The sequence below is a fragment of the Lutjanus erythropterus genome, chromosome 4 (assembly GCF_056507025.1).
Source record: "Lutjanus erythropterus isolate fLutEry1 chromosome 4, fLutEry1.hap2, whole genome shotgun sequence".
NCBI classification, from domain to species: domain Eukaryota; kingdom Metazoa; phylum Chordata; class Actinopteri; order Lutjaniformes; family Lutjanidae; genus Lutjanus; species Lutjanus erythropterus.
Genome location: NC_139320.1, coordinates 39518892 through 39537712, shown reverse-complemented (window position 1 = coordinate 39537712; position 18821 = coordinate 39518892). Strand labels below are relative to the sequence as shown.

General features: G+C 39.3%; 1 protein-coding gene across 1 annotated transcript; it reads right to left on the bottom strand.

Moving 5' to 3' along the window:
• Positions 1 to 2707: 2707 nt before the first annotated feature.
• Positions 2708 to 14779, bottom strand: slc13a5b (solute carrier family 13 member 5b). The gene is made up of 12 exons (XM_084717941.1): positions 14628 to 14779; positions 13071 to 13199; positions 11040 to 11176; positions 10596 to 10816; positions 10332 to 10512; positions 10125 to 10247; positions 9779 to 9991; positions 9572 to 9678; positions 9363 to 9484; positions 7433 to 7594; positions 5975 to 6112; positions 2708 to 3229 (listed from the first exon to the last, which is right to left on the bottom strand). The coding sequence occupies exons 1-12, from the start codon at positions 14724 to 14726 to the stop codon at positions 3104 to 3106; spliced, it is 1758 nt and encodes a 585-aa protein (XP_084574067.1). The 5' UTR covers positions 14727 to 14779; the 3' UTR covers positions 2708 to 3103.
• Between the last annotated feature and the right edge of the window lie 4042 nt (positions 14780 to 18821).

The following is an 18821-nucleotide window of genomic DNA, read 5'->3' as shown; positions in this document are numbered from 1 at the left end:
TAGATGCTCGAAGGCTTGTAATAAAGTGCTCTGGGGTCTTTAAATTGAGACATGTGAATTGTCTTCTTTGAGCTCATAATTTTTATGACGTGAGGCAACACCAGACAATAACTGCCTTGACCCTTGGCTTCACGCACAGTCTCGGCAGGAGGACAATGACACAGAGCTCTTGGCTACATACATGAGGTGTGCCCTTTTGGTCCAGGCTTACTGTGGCTTTCCGCACTGCTTTTACAGGATTATATCAGCTTTCTGCATGAGACACGGAGTCACAGAGCACCACGTGAGCACTTTAAAACACAGGTAATTGTCATGTGGAGTTGAGAAAGAGCCGACTGGTGATGAAAGTGGGATCATTTTGTTTTGGATGACAATAAGGGATGACAATGCTGTTTTTTTTAAACAGCTGAGATTACATTGTCTGTCCACCTGCGTTATTAGAGCCTCTTGTTTGAGAGCCTATTACACTGTAAAAAAAAAAAAAAAAAAGTTGACCCAAAGTGTTGTCAAACTTAACATTGCTATTTAGATCTACTAATATACTTAACTTCACTCAAAGTTCACTCAAATAATCCCAAATAACGATTTTTTGCACTGTAATCGATGCACTATGTTGTAAGAGCACAGTCTCCAGTAATCAAATACAACAATTTTAGTTTTTTTTAAGTAGATGAGCAGATGAAAAGTAAAAAAGTAGTAGTAAAAAGTGAACTCTTTAAGTAAACTTTTTTAACCTAAGCTGATACAACAAGTTAGCCCTTAGTTAAGTAAAGTCAAAAAGGCCTTGCAGCTGGTTGCTTTACTTTTAAAAAGGTTTCTCGACTTTTTATTTTTTAGTGTGGGCTCGCAATGACCTTGCTGTAAAATGTCTTTTTGCAGAATTTACTGTAAAAATATTGCCTGCATGACTTGAACAACTAATAATATCATTTATTGTTAAATAACACTAAGAAAAACTAATGAATCAGCTCCTCCAGTGTTATTTGAACAACTGCATGCAGAGGCGTTATGACAAGAAAGAAACATTAAAACTCATTATATTAAAACTCATATCTTTTATTTTATATAGTTCATCACAGGACAATGAAATATTGTTTATTCCATACTGTTCAGGTACAAAAGTTTTGGAATTGAAGTTCTTAAATACCATTTTATTACAGTTAAGTCAAAAATCATTATTGAAGTGAGACATTTCACAATGTCAGCACATACTGTATTGATCAAAAATATTGAAAATATGTTTACAGTTAAACAAGGCAGTACAAGTTTGTACAAGGCACATACAGGTTTGTTGTTTTGTCATGACAATAAATTTCAAAGTTCAACTGATGCTGGAACTACAACAAACCCACAGGTCAACGCAGCGGTCAGTTTGGATACAGAAGTACATGTTTACTTGGAGTCAAGTGTCAGTTAACCTAACTAACAGCCTTTGTTTCCTTAATCCAGGTGTGTTTCATGTGCCTACAGTACATCCAGTACAGGATAGCAGTGCTGGAAGAAGCATTTAGATTTTTTTTTTTTTTATTAAGTAGAAGCAACAACAAAACATAAAAAAACAGTTGATTAGAAGTTTTGCATTCAGTATTTTACTTAAAGAAGAAATATGTAATATATTTACAGTACTAAATCATAAAATGACCACGATATGTCCTCAGAGATTAAGGAAACATGCTAAGTTGAACTGAGTGCTCAAACAGCAGCATGTCGTCCTTTAAATTTTTTTTCCTGTCCGAAAGGTCAGTGTTAATGTTTAATTCAATAAATGCAGAACGTTTGCCGTATGAGTAGGTGTCTGTGTTTGAGCCATAAGATATCACAAATAATTTTTAAGAAGGAGTTGATCTTTAATGACGGTTAAACTAAGCAATATGTTAATGGAGTCTGGCAGGCAGTGAGACAGGAGGTCACTGAACTCCAACTCCAGAGTGTGTATGTTTAGAGCAGCGGGCTTTTGTCTTCAGGATAGCAGGTTTAGCTTTACGTTGACAGACAAGTGACAGTTATAAACAGCTGATCAGCTTACAGTGTAGGACTCATCATCGCTTGATATTGTCAATTTGTAATCGTGCTCTTGTAGGTTCAGTGTCTTTGGAACCTGAGCTTTGAGTGAAGGGAGGAGTGGAGAGAAACAACTTGCTTCAACGTCAGTCTATCTATGAGCTCAGCTCCCTATTTGGACTGCAGTACTGATTTTTGAATGTTCGTGTCTTGCATGTTGCTTTTTCAAATGAAAGTAAAGCTTGTGACACAAAAATGTATAAGTAGTAAAAGTACTCATTAAGCAGCTGAATTGCCCTTGTCAGTGTTGTATTATATGTAATGTTATCAGATTATAATTACACATGCATTTACAGGATTTCTTAATGTTGTATGTGGTTGTGAATGGGGCAGATTTGTGTGCAGCTGGGTAGTTAAATCTGTAATCATAAGTCATAAAAATGTCATGCCATGAAAAGAGACAGCAGTTAGATAAATGTAGAGTAAAAATAATTATAATATTAACAATTATTTCCTTCGAAATGCAGTCAAGTTAAAGTAGAAGTGACATAAAATGTGAAGAACATGTACCTTAAAATTGGACTTAAGTGCATTACTTTTGTAAATAATCTAAGTTGCATTCTTATATTTACACCAAATGGATTATTGCTATTAAGATATGGCTACATTTAACTACTTAAAACATTTAAAAAAAAAAAACCTCATGAATAGTCCTTCCTATGATTTCCTTTGATAAAAAAACAATTGTTTCTAGAACTTACAGCTTAGGTGTATTATTAAAAAGTCTCTCTATTTAAAGATATAAATAAATTGAAGTCTAACTTCATTATGATATAATGTAAATAACAAAAAGATTTCATTTTCATTCTTCAGCCACTTTTCTTCCATTTGTAATTGTATTCATTACCGCTTTCTTTCACGAGCGAGGCTCAGGTGTCGATGAAAACAAGCCTTGAGGGGCTCGTATTCTAGCAGCAATCAGATGCGTGCGGTCCAGCGAGTGGTCCTGTGCTGTTGCTCTGACCAGAGATCTTTGTCTGGCACCTGTGGATAGGGAGGGCAGGGTGTGTGTGGACGTTCTCCTGTGGCAGGACCAGTACCATCACACCCCGGTGACGTTGGCCCAGGCGGGGAAGGAGTCCAGCTCAAACATGGCCTTGCCCCAGCTGTTAATGGCCAGCGTTATACAAAGGATGCCGATGATGTTCATGACAATTCCTGTCCGGGCCTGATGGAGAGGAAGAGTACGTAATGATATCAAAGGACATGTTGGGAAATACTCACTTTCTTGATGAGAATTAGATGAGAAGATTGATACTGCTCTCATGTCTTCCTGCTAAATATGAAGCTAGCAGCCAGCAGCTGGTTATCTTAGCTTAGCATAAAGATGGGAAACAGGGAAACAGTCAGTCCTCTTTGTCCAAAGAACCACTCTGCTTAACGTATTATATCTTGGAGGGACAGTTCACCCCCAAATCAAAAATACATATTTTTCCTCTGGCCTGTAGTGCTATTTATTTATTTATTTTTGGTGTGAGTTTTGGAGATATCACCTGTAGAGATACCTGACTACATGTCACTCAGCTTGTGGTGCTCAAAGAGCCAAAAAAACACACTTGAAAATTTTGTTTCAACACAAATGTCTCTTCCAGAAATCGTGACCCAGTTATCAGATAATATGCTGAATAGGTGAACACAATCATGCAGGAACTACTTTCTTTCTGCAGGTAGAATAGAAAGAAAATAGTCTAGACAGTATATCTCTACAGGTAAGAAGAAAAATATGTATTTTTGACTTTGGGGGTGAATTGTCCCTTTAATCGTTACACGTAAAAATGATAAGTTAGGTTATATGCCAGACTAGCTTTGGCTTTTCTACACTTTTGTACAAATCAATCAAACTAGATGTAGAATTGGTGAGGTTTTGAGATGCTGCTACGCAGATTTTGTTATCTTTGGACGTAACCAGGCAAGCTGTTTGCTTTCCCTTGTTTCTGGTCTTCACACTAAGTTAAGTTAACCGGCTGCTGCTGGTTGTAGCTTCATATTTACCATCCATGCATAAAAAAATTTAGACGGCAGCGTGAGCTTCGGAGGTGATTCAGGTGCAACTTGACATGAATTTGACATCGCAAACCGATGTGCACTCGTGTCTGTGCAAGCTGCCATTGTTTCAGCATGAGCGAAAAATGTGCCTATCCCAGTGCTTTTGAATCTGCGCCATAAACAGACAGACATGAGATGGAAAAGGAGACAGACAGAGATCAGTCAGAGGCTGAGCCGCCACACTAACACACAGGCACACTTCCATACACACACACAGTGCGTCTGTTATTAAAGCTACTAGAAGGAACTTTTATATTGTTGATTTTGGAAGCACCTATAGACAAAAGTGGTAGTGTGTCTACTGCTATAACCACAAAATATAACATCATAAAAATAAGTTTATCTAAATAAGAATCTCCTCCTGCTTCATTTTTACTGGCTAATGTACTACTCACTGTAAGTTTGTCTGGGAAAATGTAAACACAGACTCGTCTCATCTGATTTCAAGGAGAATCGGACCTGGCTGTCCTGGTGGCACATTTTGTACATAATTCTTGTATTTATCATTTTTGATTTCTATTTTTTCTCTCTTTATCTCTCTCTATATATTGCTGTTCTATACATATACATTCCTGTTATGGAGAATAAGGCACTTGCTATATTATCTCTGTATGTACTGCAGTCCATTGTACTTTTTTTTTTTACATACCTATTTTCTATTTTCTTATAATTGTACTCTGCTATATATTTTTCTAATCTTGCGTTCTAAAGTCATGAATCTTTGGTCTGAGCTGGCTTGAGGAATGGTACTGACCTTTTCGTCTGACTCAAGGCAAGAACGCAAATCAGCACGTTTTCCAAAAACACTGAATTATTCCTTAAACATTTACAGATCACAAATGTGAGTGACTATGACCCATTGTAAATAAAGTGGACAACACGTCTCCCATTCTGTCCATTTTGCAAAACTGAAGCTAAAATATCCTGGATATGAGCACTGCCATTTTGTGCTGGTAACGTCCCTTGGAGCCAGAGTCTGCACAGTAGCGTTGGAGCTGCACTTTTGAGTTCCCGCCCATACCACCCAGTGTCTGGCAGCAAGGCTCAACTGTCAATCATGGCATGAAATCCCCTTTTTATAGCATCAAATAACCAATTAAAAATAAACTGATGAGAAAAGTGAACACTTGAAAACATACTAGCGTGATAAGATCTATCTTAATGACAGAAACCATCCTGTACTTTGATGTTTTAGTTTGACCCAAATCCCATCTACAAACACTGAGGAGGCAAGATTTGTGACCTGTACTGCAGCCAGCCACTGTGCTGAAATTTTGTAGGGGTTGACCCATTTTACCACACTCATGGAGAAAAAAAAATTCCATTGGTTTTAACAGGGTCCACGCACTAAAATAGGGCATAGGGCATCTACAGGATATCTGACATTTGGTTAAAAATACTAATGCTAACACTCTCTTGCGTCACATTCACTGAGGACCCAGGAAGACACAAATTGTACTTTGCAAAATGACGTGAAAACATGTCCAACTGAACTGCTACACAAACACACAAGCACACACTCAGTGTGTCTGTTTTTAGCTAGCTTACAGCTAACGTTTTAGAGAGTCGGTACACTGGATTTTTGGGGTTTATCATAAGTAAATGGTCCAGAGGTCAAACTTGTGAGAAAGACGTGAGACAGAACTTTGCATCATTTTTTGTCTGAGTGCATCTTAAGAACGCTACATATGATCTCCTCATGTGACTCTCGATGAGAAAGCAAACAAAAAACCCTTCTGCCAGTGACTATAAACACATACTATAGGCTCAGTTATCCTTACAGTATAACAGTTGCCCTAAAGTGCCAACTTTGCATGTTAAACATATAATTTAACACATAAACACAACAAATCGCTGCTATACTCACCATGTCAGCAACCTTGAGGTATCCATAAGAGAAGACTATGGCGTTCGGAGGCGTCGCAACAGGCAGCATGAAGGCAAATGAGGCACTCAGAGTGCACGGCACCATGACGTACAGTGGATTCATTCCAATGGACTGAGACTGCGATAATCACACAGAAAGAAACAGTCTGAGACAGGGATGAACACCGCCTTGATAGCAAAATCCTCCACTCTTCCATCTGGCTATTTTTCTGCAGCCGTAATCACTGACTCATAACTCAGAGTGAAACGTGTGCAATTCTGTGCGGAGAGAAAACTCTCATTAGGTGGGTGTAATTAAAATAAATTCCTGCAAACTTAGGGCTGAGTCATGATATCCAGAATAGAAAAGCACTACATATGTAGCGATAATGGCAGACTACTCAGCTGCAGAAAACATTACTGTGGAATTTGCTGCTGAATTACATATCCCACAGCACAGTAGCTTACAAGTCCACAGTAATTTCTGGTTCTAAAATAAACAAAGAGTGAAGAGAGTTAAACTTTATAGTTAGTCCTCTTTAAACAGTAGGCTGTATATCAGGTCACTGGGATGACAGGGTTTTGTCTTGTCTGATGTTTAAATCAGATGCTGAAGTTTCACTTGACAGGGTGACACATAAAGTGACATACCACAAGCCACGACTGCCACAAAGTGTCGTCTCCCCACTTTCAGCTGCTTGTAACTGATCAGATGTTCTTTTCTTTCCCTCTTTTCTTTCTATCTCTATTTTCACACGAGAGTTGGAACCCACTTGGCTTCATTCTCCCTAAATATCTGTCTGAATGCACTGGCTTGGCACTGTCTTTCACAACCCGGCTCTGGCCTTCTCTCGAGTGCTCGACAAGTGGGCACAGTAATGCCATTCTTCAGCGGCAGTGGGGTGGGCAGCATTACAAGGCACTGGGCTGAATTGGTGTGTTTGGCAGGTTATTAATGGGAGGAGGGGCCCGGGTAAGGGGACCAAACATATTCAGCCTGAATGACCAACTAGCTGGGTAACCAAACAAGGGAAAATAGGCCGGCTCCCACTGGGAGTAGTTTCAATGCTGGACTCCAATTGGGGAAATCAGTTCAAAAGAAATTACACTATGTAGCATGTCTGCGAAGGTTCTCAGTCATCCAGGTCATGGTATTTGTAGAAAAGCTTGTCGTAGGCAACCGGACTTGGTAGAGTTTTCTAGAAAACGTTTCGCCTCTCATCCAAGAGGCTTCTTCAGTGGAGCTCTCTGCCAGTCGGTCAGAACTAAAGAAGCCTCTTAGATGAGAGGCGAAACGTCTTTTAGAGCTCTACCAAGTCTGTGCAGCACTTCACCTCACTGAACCACTGCTGCCAAACATAATTGTCTGTCTCCTGCAGTCTGAGATTCTGCCTCTGCTTCTGCTTTTTTTTTTTTTTCCATCAAACACATTTCACTCTCTTTGTCTCTGAGAACGTACCATTGAGGCTAAGACAGGTAGGAAGAGTGTCGCAGTGGCCACATTACTGGTGCACTCAGTGAAGGTAGCAATCAGCAGACATAAGATGATAGCAATTGCCCAGGGAGGGATGCTTTGCAGGGGGGTCATTTGATCTCCCATCCACTTTGAGAGTCCAGATTCCTACAGAAATATACATAAAAACATATACAGGGTTAGCCTCTTCTGGATATGCGCACAGTATTTATCTAAACAGCTGAGTTAACATTTGCTCATTCACTGTGAGTATGCTATAATTAAGGTTTGTACATTATATACAGCACAGTATCATTTGAAACCTACGTCAGTGCTGTTTGCAGCGTAAAAATGCCACAAAAATAAAACAAAAACAACGGACACATTAAAACCACAATATGTAAGTTCTGCCACTAGGAGTCTCTCATATTAACAGAATAACAAAAGAAGCAGTTTGATGACATGAGGTACCGTGGGATTGTGAAACTGATGAAAATCTATCTGACATGATGCAGAAATCATTTTCACTGATGAGGTAATATCAAAGTTTCATTCATGTCACGTTTTTCGTCATGTGCGCCAACCTCCTTCATCACTCTCTGACATTTACGACGTCTAACATTGGCTAGTAGGAAATGCGCTGTTATGTCAATAAGATATATAACAAAGATCTAGTGTTTTAACATTTTAGTGCAGAAATGTTACTTACAATACTTTAGAATATGCTATGCTAGAATATGACACATCTCAGGACGTACTGTACTGTGGTGTATGCCGCCAGTTTCCTCAACTAGGCAAGATGTCTAGCTTGAATGCATTCAGGAAACACCACATCACAAAGTAGAGACTACAAATGTCAACATTTAGGAAGCTGTGTTAGGTTGCATTAAATTGTCTTTTCTGTGTTTATACGTTTATACGTAAGTTTACATTTGGGCCAACAAAAATGTATGCTATCTACCACATTTGGGGGCCTGGAAGCCTGTGAGGTCAGTGCTTAAAAATCTTAGTGTCTATCATTGCAAAAGTAACTCATTAAAGGGGACATTTGAACTTAAATCTGTAGGAAATGTCAATTTTGCATTGACACTTAATACAGCTCTGATATGAGAACAATCTCTAAAGAATAACGCTGATTCAGATGAGATAAAATTAAAAGCGGTAACACTGGATTACGTGTTGTGCCATTTCCCATGACTCTTCTTGTACATGGGCATTTTGAATCTAGAGCATGAATGCAGACTCCACCACCAACAATAAAAGCCACCACATAGAAAGGTAATCACAAAATGTAAACACAGAAAATGGCTACAGCTGAGCATATAATATATATATCATATATATACACTTTATATATATTTAAATTATATAAAAAACAGAGTTTCCAACTAATCAACTTTAAAGGCAGCAAACCATGAAGCCACTAGTGTTGCAAAACCAGACAACTGCAGATCTCACCGCCTACCAATCGTCTGGGGAATTCCAAATGAAAGGTAGTTGCTTAAATGGTGGCGAGAAAAGCTACTTACAAACCTATGCTTACATTTTTTTCAAGGACACGCCTTACCAGAAATAATGCTCTCCCCCCCATTCGTTTGGTGCTGGAGTTAAAATTTCTCTAGTTGTTTCCAACCAGTTTTAGCAATGAATGCTTGGAAATTTTCCTCAGTCTCTACTGAGCGAAGCCTTTAGATACAGACTTGTGTGTCTAGTGAAGGAATGGCGGACTCCGCCACTGATAATAAATATCGCTATATACAAAAGTAATTACATCGAATGGCTATGGCTGAAAATATCAACAATAAATAGTATAAAAAGAGCCACTATGCCAACTATGAAGCCACAACCACACTTCCCCCTCTGGAGACATTATTATTTTGCGTGAAAGCTCTTGGCTCAGTTTTTCATTAATATTATGACTGTCACCATCACTTACTTCACTGCCCTTGGCTAAAGCAAAACCTCCTCCAAGAAGAAGCACAATGCCCCATGGCATCTTTTTCTGGGCAATTTTCCAGGTGAGCAGAGGTGGACTTGGGCCAGCAGCTTGATGGGGTGCTACAAATCCAATAAATTCAATGTCAGTATCAAAACATAGTTAAAAGTGTATGGCGTGTGACATTTTCTTTCAGGACAATAGCTCACCTGTGTCAAAACTGTGAGTCCTGAATGAACAGCAACGTGGGGGTTTAGATGGTAAAACAAAGAGAAGGACGGCAATGAAGATTGCCACTGTGGCGTCCGTCACATACCTGAGAAGTGGAGGGATGAAGGAATAAACAAACGTAGTTTTTTTTTAAAGTTTCTTCAAAGCAAATGATTCACAATAATAGAAACATTTTGTATACACACTCTGCTTTGGAGTTGAAGATATCTGTCGCCCAGCCAGCGACAAAGCCTGGATCCCTCGTGAACCACATCACCACCAGCAGGACGAAGAGACTCAGGACACTTATCTCTCCGAAGGACATGGGCCCGAGCAGACGATGCTGCTCACGGATCACGTTATAGGCAGCGATTTCTTTCTCTGTCTTCACAGCCCCACAGCCCCACGTCTTCTTAAAACTAAGAGGGATCACATGGGAAAAATCTTTGTGTCACCTCTGCACTCAATCACACTCCTGACGCGGTAGAAGTTTCTTGATGTTGATTCAAGCCTCTGTCACTATAATTAGGCTTTAAGCATCACCAAACTCACTTGAATCCCATGAAGACAAACTGCAGCCAAAGCCAGGCCAGCGTGAGCATGAGGATCATGTTAGGGAAGGCAAAGCCGAACCAGGAGGCAAAGTTAATCACGTCTCCATTTTCAGGAAACAGTCTGAGGAAAATAACAGGGTTTTTTTTTAGATTTTGCCGAACAAAATTGAAGGCAAACTAGAAATTGTTCTGAGAGAAAACTCACTGGTTCATCTGGCCCTTGAGCACCAGATTGGGACCGGTTCCTGTCAGTGTGGCAGTGCCTCCGATGCTGGCAGCGTAACAAACACACAGGGTCATCCCTTTACACATTCTCCGCCTTTCCGCTGCCTCCTTATGCCTCGCGGCCTCCACTGTGGCATCTAAGAAAGTCACCACCACCGAACCTTCAAACAAAGAGCAGGGAATGAAAAGCGCTGTGTGTTTTTCTTGGCCAAACACACTGTAACTGAAGGTGACCGTGGCTCACCTTGTCCGTCAGCCTGTTTCTCTGTCTGCGGAGTGTGTTTGCCGTCAGTCTCTGATGTCTGGACCTGGTCCTCTGAGCTCAGGATCTGAGGCATCTCTGCCTCGCTGTTGTTGAGCTGCTCCAGCACGGCTTGGACAATAGGCACCATCATGGCTGTGGTTGCCGTGTTACTGATCCACATGGACAGGAAGGCTGTCACACCCATGAAACCCAACATCAAGCTGTCAGGCAGATAAAAAAAAACTGTTAGTGGCCTTGGAAGGGAAGAGGCAGCGCCGAGTGTTTAAAGACTTTTATGACGGCAATAAAAAACTTGAAGTGTCTTTATCTGCGTCGGCTGTTTTTGATGTGACAGGTGATTAGATAAGCTTCGGAAATGTAGGTCTTAAACATATCAAGTCAAACAGAGAATCTGCTGTGGAGGTGTGAATGTGAACCACTCACAGTGCTGGACGCACACCAACAAAGAGCAGCACCCTCAGGGCAATGCGCTTGTGCAGATTCCAGTGCTCCACGGCCACTGCGACCATCAGTCCCCCCACAAACAACAGGTTTGTGTCCTTCAGGTACTGCATACACACCTGAGACAGCAAGACATGTGTCAGCAGAAAGTCTTCCTTGTTTCTTTTCTTTTAAATTCATATTGGTTCTTTTATTTTACAGACTGGACATTTGACACATACATACATACAGACCAGAGGAAAAATGTGTATTTTTAATTTAGGGGTGAACTATCCCCTTAAAGTAGTTTTATATGAACAAAAGATCCTTGAAAATCTCCATGTAGTAGTAGAGTACAAATATGACCTTACTGTATCCCACAATCCCTTTAAACCTGGATTAAGGTGCCTTAATGTGGCAGCAGCTCTTTCTATCCCAATTAAGTCTATAAACTCCTCAAACAGCTGTTCAAGCTAAAATAGGTTTGGATTTCATTTCTTCATAACAATTTTTCATTTAGCTGCAAGACAACCGTGTTACAAATCTCATTTTCCTTGTAGACATAGTTGACAACCTTGAGATCTTAACAATACGTAGGATTTCAAAACAAAAAGTTTCAGAGACTTTGTGCCCTGAATTTTGGTGACTTTTAAAGAAATAACAAAATAATGAGTACAATACAACAACATTTTTATGTTAAATGCTTTCAATTTTGCTTTTAATTCACAGGAAAGAATACAGAATAAGTCACCCCTCTGGCATAAACTAATATTCATCAGTTTCCATTCATGCATTTATTTTTTTTGGTTTATTTTACAAAATGCATACCCCTTTCCTCGAGGTGGGAATAACCAAGCACATACTTTATATACGTTATATACATTATTGTACTTCAGTAAAGTTCGCAGGTATGTGTTCTTTACTTACGTGTTTATTTTTCTGACAACTTTACTCTTACTCCCTACATTTTAAACACAGTAGATATCTGTACTTTCTGCTCCTTACATTTTCAAAACAGGCTAGTTGCTTTAGTTTTAATGCATTTGAGAGGAACTGTAGCTTATCTATTATTTTGTGTCACTGTGCACCGCCTTCAAGACTGAGTTCAACAACAAGACGATAAGACAATCAACTTTAAAGATGTAAGAAGATCACAACGGTGTAAAAGTCCTAACAACACAAAAAAGATGTGACATGACAAAAAATTATGCATGAAAACAAAAACAGCATAAAAGATGTAAAAAGACAAAAGTGATGTAGCAGAGGTAACAAGACACAAAAATATGTAAAAAGACAAAAACAGACATAATGAAATGAAAAAAAACATAGATTAAAGAGTCTCAGCTGGTGAAGTTCAGTTAGCATTGCACAGAAACATTCAGTAGAAATATCCTTTAGAGGGTGACTTTTTACTTTTACAGTGAGTACATTTTAGAGCCTGTTTCATTTTTACTTGAGTAGAAAAGTTGAATTAGTCCCTCTACTTTTACCAGTCTATTTTAACACAAGTATCCAGACACCTACTTGAGTACAGAATGTGTGCTTTTTCCACCTCTGCCCTTTCCTTTAAAACTTTCCTTAAGAAACAGGAATTATTCTTTCCAGAAGGTCAAATTTGGTGCTGCGCAGTGTCAGAAACAGGCTGTGATATTGAGAAGGGAAAAAAGGGGGGAAAAAGGTGTGAAATAGGGAGACATTCAGGCAAACTGTGATCCTGAGAAGAAAAAGGGAGAGGGAAATGCAAAACTGGAATTTGCTGGGAAAACTGATTGAAAATCCATTGATTTGAAGCCTAGTATACACAGTATAGGACATTTAGGAACATCATTCTGGAGGATCTCTGTGAAGGAGTTCACCACAGGACATTCCCACAGACAGTGTATGAGGGTGTCTCTATTACTGCAGCCATGCCAGCATTTATCTGAGACCATATCTATCATTTTATTACATTTTACTGGCCTTGTGCAAGATTTTCAATCACTGTTACAATATTGGACACATCTTGATACACACTGCTGCAGTTCATTTACTTACCTCCTTCGACTGCATAATGCCAAACAAGGGGAACAGGAGGGCAGGGAGGAGAGCCGTCACAGCCAGAGGAAGGACCTCTGTGCACCAGTAAACTGCCATCAGGACAATCACATACGCACATTCTGCCTCCTGCATGAAAACATGTGAAAACATAATGGAAAGCTGCAATGTAAGATGTAAAAACAGCTTCTGGTATTACATAATCTTTAATTGGATGTTATTATGGTTCAAAGGGTAAAGATAAGTGCGCCTGTTGTCCTATTGTTTCTGGTCACCTGCTAGTAAATTTGCCGAGATCATCCCTCTGAGCTCCATAAATACCCTGTGAATTGCTGTATAATTACATGACATATTTATTTGTCACATTTTATTGCCCTGTTGTTTGTGTAAATAGACCTTTTAAGTGTTTTCCAAGTTAAAAAGTGCATCAATTGATTTTACATTGATACTTGATTTTAAAAAAAGGCAAAATCTGTAGGATTTGTCTGAGCTGTTCATACATTCACTAGAAAAAGAGTTGATTGCTGAGTTTAATTCCCAAGATAGGGACATTTTAGGTTGGTACAGCATCCCGAAAATAAGAAAATAAGAAAATACAGGCAGAGGTGTCTCTGCAGGTACAGACGCCACTACTCACTTCTAATGGGTAATAAGTGATGCCTGAAAGGGATTATGTTTGTAAGGGTCTATATATTGTATTTTTAGGAAAATGTTGCATATTATACCTTTAATTTTTATTTATTTGCACAATAAAATAGAGCAGCAAACAAAAGAAAGGAAAGAAGCAAATTGTGCAGGTGAGATTTAGAAAACCCAGGTTTATAGAAGGAATCTCAAGAATCAGTATAAGCAAATACAAAAATCATGAAATCCACAACAGTAAAAAACAAGCACAATTAAGATTTAAACCAATAATACACATAAAGCAAGCAAGAAAAGAATCCTAAAGTTTGAGCCCTGACCCTCTGTTACCCTCCTCTACTTCATGTCTTTGTTCATGCAGTCTGTGTCTATCATAACATGCTTACATGCCTGTGTGCATGTCTCTCTATGTCACATGTAGGTAGTAACGTGGACAGAGCCCTTTGACTCCATGTTCCCACGCTGGACACGACCATTCATGTTAACAACACGGAGTTAAAATAACAAGAGTCCAGAGCGCTCCAGCCTCAGGCAACTCACCGAAGTTCTCATGCAATTTTGCTCGAAGTGCGCTGCGCAACAGGTGCACGACGCAACCAGACCAGACTCAGCCATTTAAATCTAATTTTCAGGGCAAAAATGTCTGAATCTGAGGGTGAATTTCCTTCGATCATCTGTTAAAACCGTCTGCACACGAAGTGAAATGTTTCCCTAATTAGACGAGCTATTTAAAGAAGCATAATTAAAGGAGCCTTCTGGCGCATATGCTGCCAAATACCAATTAAAGATTCAGCATTTCAATTATTTTCTACCAAAATCACCAAGAATTAACGGATTTCTCCACTTTTTTACCACCGTGTCAAAGTTTAATCTAAATGAATCTATTGTTTTAATCCAAATTATTTAGTTACATACCGATGTCCCGATCACTAAAGGCAGTGGGAGAAGTAGAAACGGAGCTGAGAAGAGGATCAGCTCATTCTTTACAGAGCGAAGATATTTGAAGAATGCCATCCTGAAGGAAAACGGAGAAAAGGAGGCTTTCGCACCATGGACCGCGCTTTTGAGGCGCAGAGGAGAGGGAGAAGGAGGGGGTGAGGATGGAGGAGGGTGGAGGGGGGAGGGAGTCCCACAGCAGATAAAGGAGAGAGAGAGGGGGAGAGAGAGTAAAGAGAAAGAGAGGCGAATCACAATGAAGAGAGAGAGAGACACAGAGCGAGAGATTATTCCTAGAATCAACTGATGAGGTTCTTTCAGATAATCGGCAAGGCTCCCAAAATAATCGCACAAATATTCATGTTTTCTCACTGCATCACTGAATTCTGCTGCAAACTTTATACAGGTGCCTACAGCTGCAAGATGTACCTTACTAGATGAAACCATCAACTTCATTAAGGCCTTAAAACTGGGCTGCACCGATTAATTTAATCTTCCTCCTAGATAAATATTTGTTTCCCTTGCATCAGAACAGGTTAGTCTGTGATTCACAGTGACATGAAGTATCATTTAATCACAAAACAGTGAGATATGTAGGTCACTGTGTAATGAACATGAATATACTCCCACGCTGGTTTCTTCAGAATGATGAATACAGTAGTTTGAAGGGAACTTGTACGACGTCACAGGGGTGGTGGTGATTTGAATCACTGCTGCTCCACCTATTAATTTGGTAAACCAACATTCGGGATATGAATCAAACTAAAATAAAAAAAATAAAAAAGAAAGATTGTGAAATATTCTGATTAGAGCTTTTAGAACGTTTTATTAATTATTTAAACTTAACTGTAAATGTTAAGAAGCTGCTGCACACTGATAGGACATAAAAATACCAAAATCCCTTAAAATTTTAATATGTCTGTTAAAACAAAAAGTACAAAGTCGCAATCGTTTGTCAATGTCAAGCTACAGCCATTGGATTCAGTAACTCTCAGTGTAACATTAAAGGGATAGTTTAAATTATTTGAAGTGGGGTTGTGTGAGATTATTATCCATGGTCAGTGTTTTACCTCCAGTAGGTGGCAGTCGGTACGCTGCCGGTTTGAAGAAGCAGCAGGAGCGCAGGTGTAGGAAGCTAAGCAATAAACAATAGTGGACAGGTCAGCAACAAAATGTACTTTGGCTACTTTAAAAAGGCTCACCTAAAAAAATCAATATCGGTCTAAGTGATATGATATTTTCACCACTTTACCTCGTCATCAGATAGCCTTTTCCAACAGGAAACCACCATTACAAAAGCCAACCAATCAAACTCCATGGGTGAAATCAGCCGTTTTACTCCACCGAACAGAGCAGTTGCTGGCCTACCATTGTTGGTGTGTTACTCTTGTTGTGCGACTTCAGTAAATCTGAACTACCATTTTAAAATACCAAAGTCAAACAATAACACAAACAAACTAACATAACGATGCTGGGGCGGACTCCGTTTTTCACTGATGTCACCCATGGAGTTTGGTTGGTTTTAAGGGAGCAATATTTGGGCTATATAAAGGTGGTTTCCCATCAGACAAGTCTGTCGGAGGGCAAAGTAAAGCGGTGAAAATATTCTTAATAGATCATACACTTAAACTGACGTTGATTTCTTTATGTGGATGTTTTTGTAAGTGTCTAAAATAAGTCGATGTTTCGTTGCTGACCCTGTCCACAGCTGTACATTGCCTAGCTTCCATGCCAGTGCCCCTCTCTACTTATCGATAGGTACCTCATACAACCCAACATTAAATAATCTGCAATGACACAAAATAGTTTAGTTTTTGAAGTGTTAATGTGGGAGATTGTCTCCTCTTTAAGCAGCATGTTTTTACCAAACTTAAAGGCGTGTTGTAACCAAGTTGCTGTGTGTCTGCATCAATTTTCTTGTATTCTGTGCACTAATTAAGAAATTACATTTCACAATTATTTCAGTAAAGAGTTTCTCCTCTTTCCTCTGTGTTTCTGCTAACTTGAATACTTCAGCCAATCTACACTTTAACTGAGAAGACCTGTCTGGAAGCTATTGTTCTGTTTACTCTGATGTTAAATCTAAGTGCTGTAGAGCAATGTGCAAATGTAGTCAAATGTCTATATTCTTTATGATGCTTTAATGTCTACTATCGCTGTGACTTTGTCGGTTTCAATTTAATTTAAGAACAGGCCACAAAGCTACAAAAGGGATTGTCACAATGTGCTGTTAGAGTTTCACAACACTGTAATACATGGGAAATTGGGAGAACTATTTTGGGCATGTTGGTAAAATGGACAGCAGTTCCTCAAATATATCAGAATTTCAGCAGATTAGATTGACCTCAGTTGTGTGTATCAATCACTTTGTGTTATTCTTTGTATGCAGAGTTGTGTAAAACAAACATAAATACCCACCCAAATGTGTGTTCAGCATCAGTGTACCCCCCCCCCCCCTCCTCCTCGTGCCACAGGGGAAAAGCCTGGCTTCCTCAAATGTGGTCCAGTAAATAAATCTTGTGTCTTCTTGTGATGTTTAAATGTAACCTTGTGATTTTGCTATTTGGTTCAAATGTCTGTATTTAACAGACAGTGGTGAGTTTTTAATTCACTGTAGGTCTACAAGAGTTGAAAATTAACAATAGCTTTAAACTGTACAGCACTTCAGTTTCAAATTCTGTGTTGTGACAAGTGAAAAACTTACAGAGGAGGTAAGGACATCAGGTTGTGCCTATAGAGGAACCCTTTTTGGTTCCTGGTAGAACATTTAGTAAAGATTCCTCTTTGAACCCTTTCATAGGCCTTTTCCACAACACGAAACTGAAAACCTTTGAACCATTCTGAGCATTTCCATCTAAAATGAACTGCTTCAGAGCCTGAAAGGTTGAAAATAGCAGGTTTTCCTTGGGAACCACAGCAGACGTGTCATATTCTACAGCTTGTGCATTTTGCACAGCGCACTACGTTTATGATATTTGGGAGTACAATGGTTCCACAACAAAACTGTTGCAAATGTGAGCTGATTCACTTGATGCCACCAAGTTTCCAAGGGTCTTGAATGGAACTGGCTCAAGAACCAGAGCTTATTTAGGTTTAAAAGGATCCTCAAGAGAGCTCTACCTAGTTCTACCCCAACATAAAGGGTTATACCTAGAACCGTGTGTGAAAGGTTTCACCCCAAACCCCATATGAGAGGTTCTGTGCTGTAATGGTTTCACCCAGAACCCTCCCTGACGGTTTCATTGAATTCTGTTGAGAACATTTTTATATTCCAAGGGTTTTATCTCGAACTCACCCAAGGGTTTCAACAGCAAACCTTTTAATGGTACAAAGAACCTTCATCAAAACTTTGACGAAAGACTTCAACAATCCTTTTTCCAAAAAGGGTTCTATGGATGAAAAGGGGCTTTAATGAAATCCTTGACAAAACTTTTCTTCAATAAAGGGTTTGTTAGCAGCAAACGGTACTGAGTAGAACCTCAGCCCTTCAGGAAGAACCCTTTTGGAACCCTTATTTCTATCATTAAATGGCTACCTGACTGCATTTTCCAGATCACAAACTTCTTATCTTCCCTTGGCCCATGGCCTAACTTTCCACCAAATTTAACTTATATGTCTTTTTTTATTCATCCAACTATCAAGACTGACAGAAAATATGATCTTACTGTCAGAGGTAACAATGCAAGAGGAAACAACTTTTATTCCTCCAGATTAAGGCTATGTACTTGCTTTCACCACATATTTTTTCACTCATTTTCCCTTGAAAAAATCTATAATTTTAGCTTGGCGTCTGTACATTTTTGACAGTACAAAGGTTGTCAAAGGTCAGCCTACAGAGAACCATATGTCCTTTCTGGTCACTATATGAAACTGAGTGATGTTACATAATACAATTGCAAAGTTGCTGTAGTATATCAAAATATAGTGTGCATGGTGTGCCTCATTGTGTCCAGCCTCTTTTTGTGGGGCTGTGAGCTCGGGCCATGTGCAGTGAATGTTTTAAACCAAAACCAACACTGTGCTTTGGGACATAAAACACATTCTGGCTGGCAGCAGTATAAAACTACCGAGAGCAGACTTAAGAGAAGAACATAATATGCTGAGCCAAGGAATGTCATGTTCTTTGGCTGTCTCTGTTCTGTAAAAGTGCTGACAGTAATTATGTTGCATTGG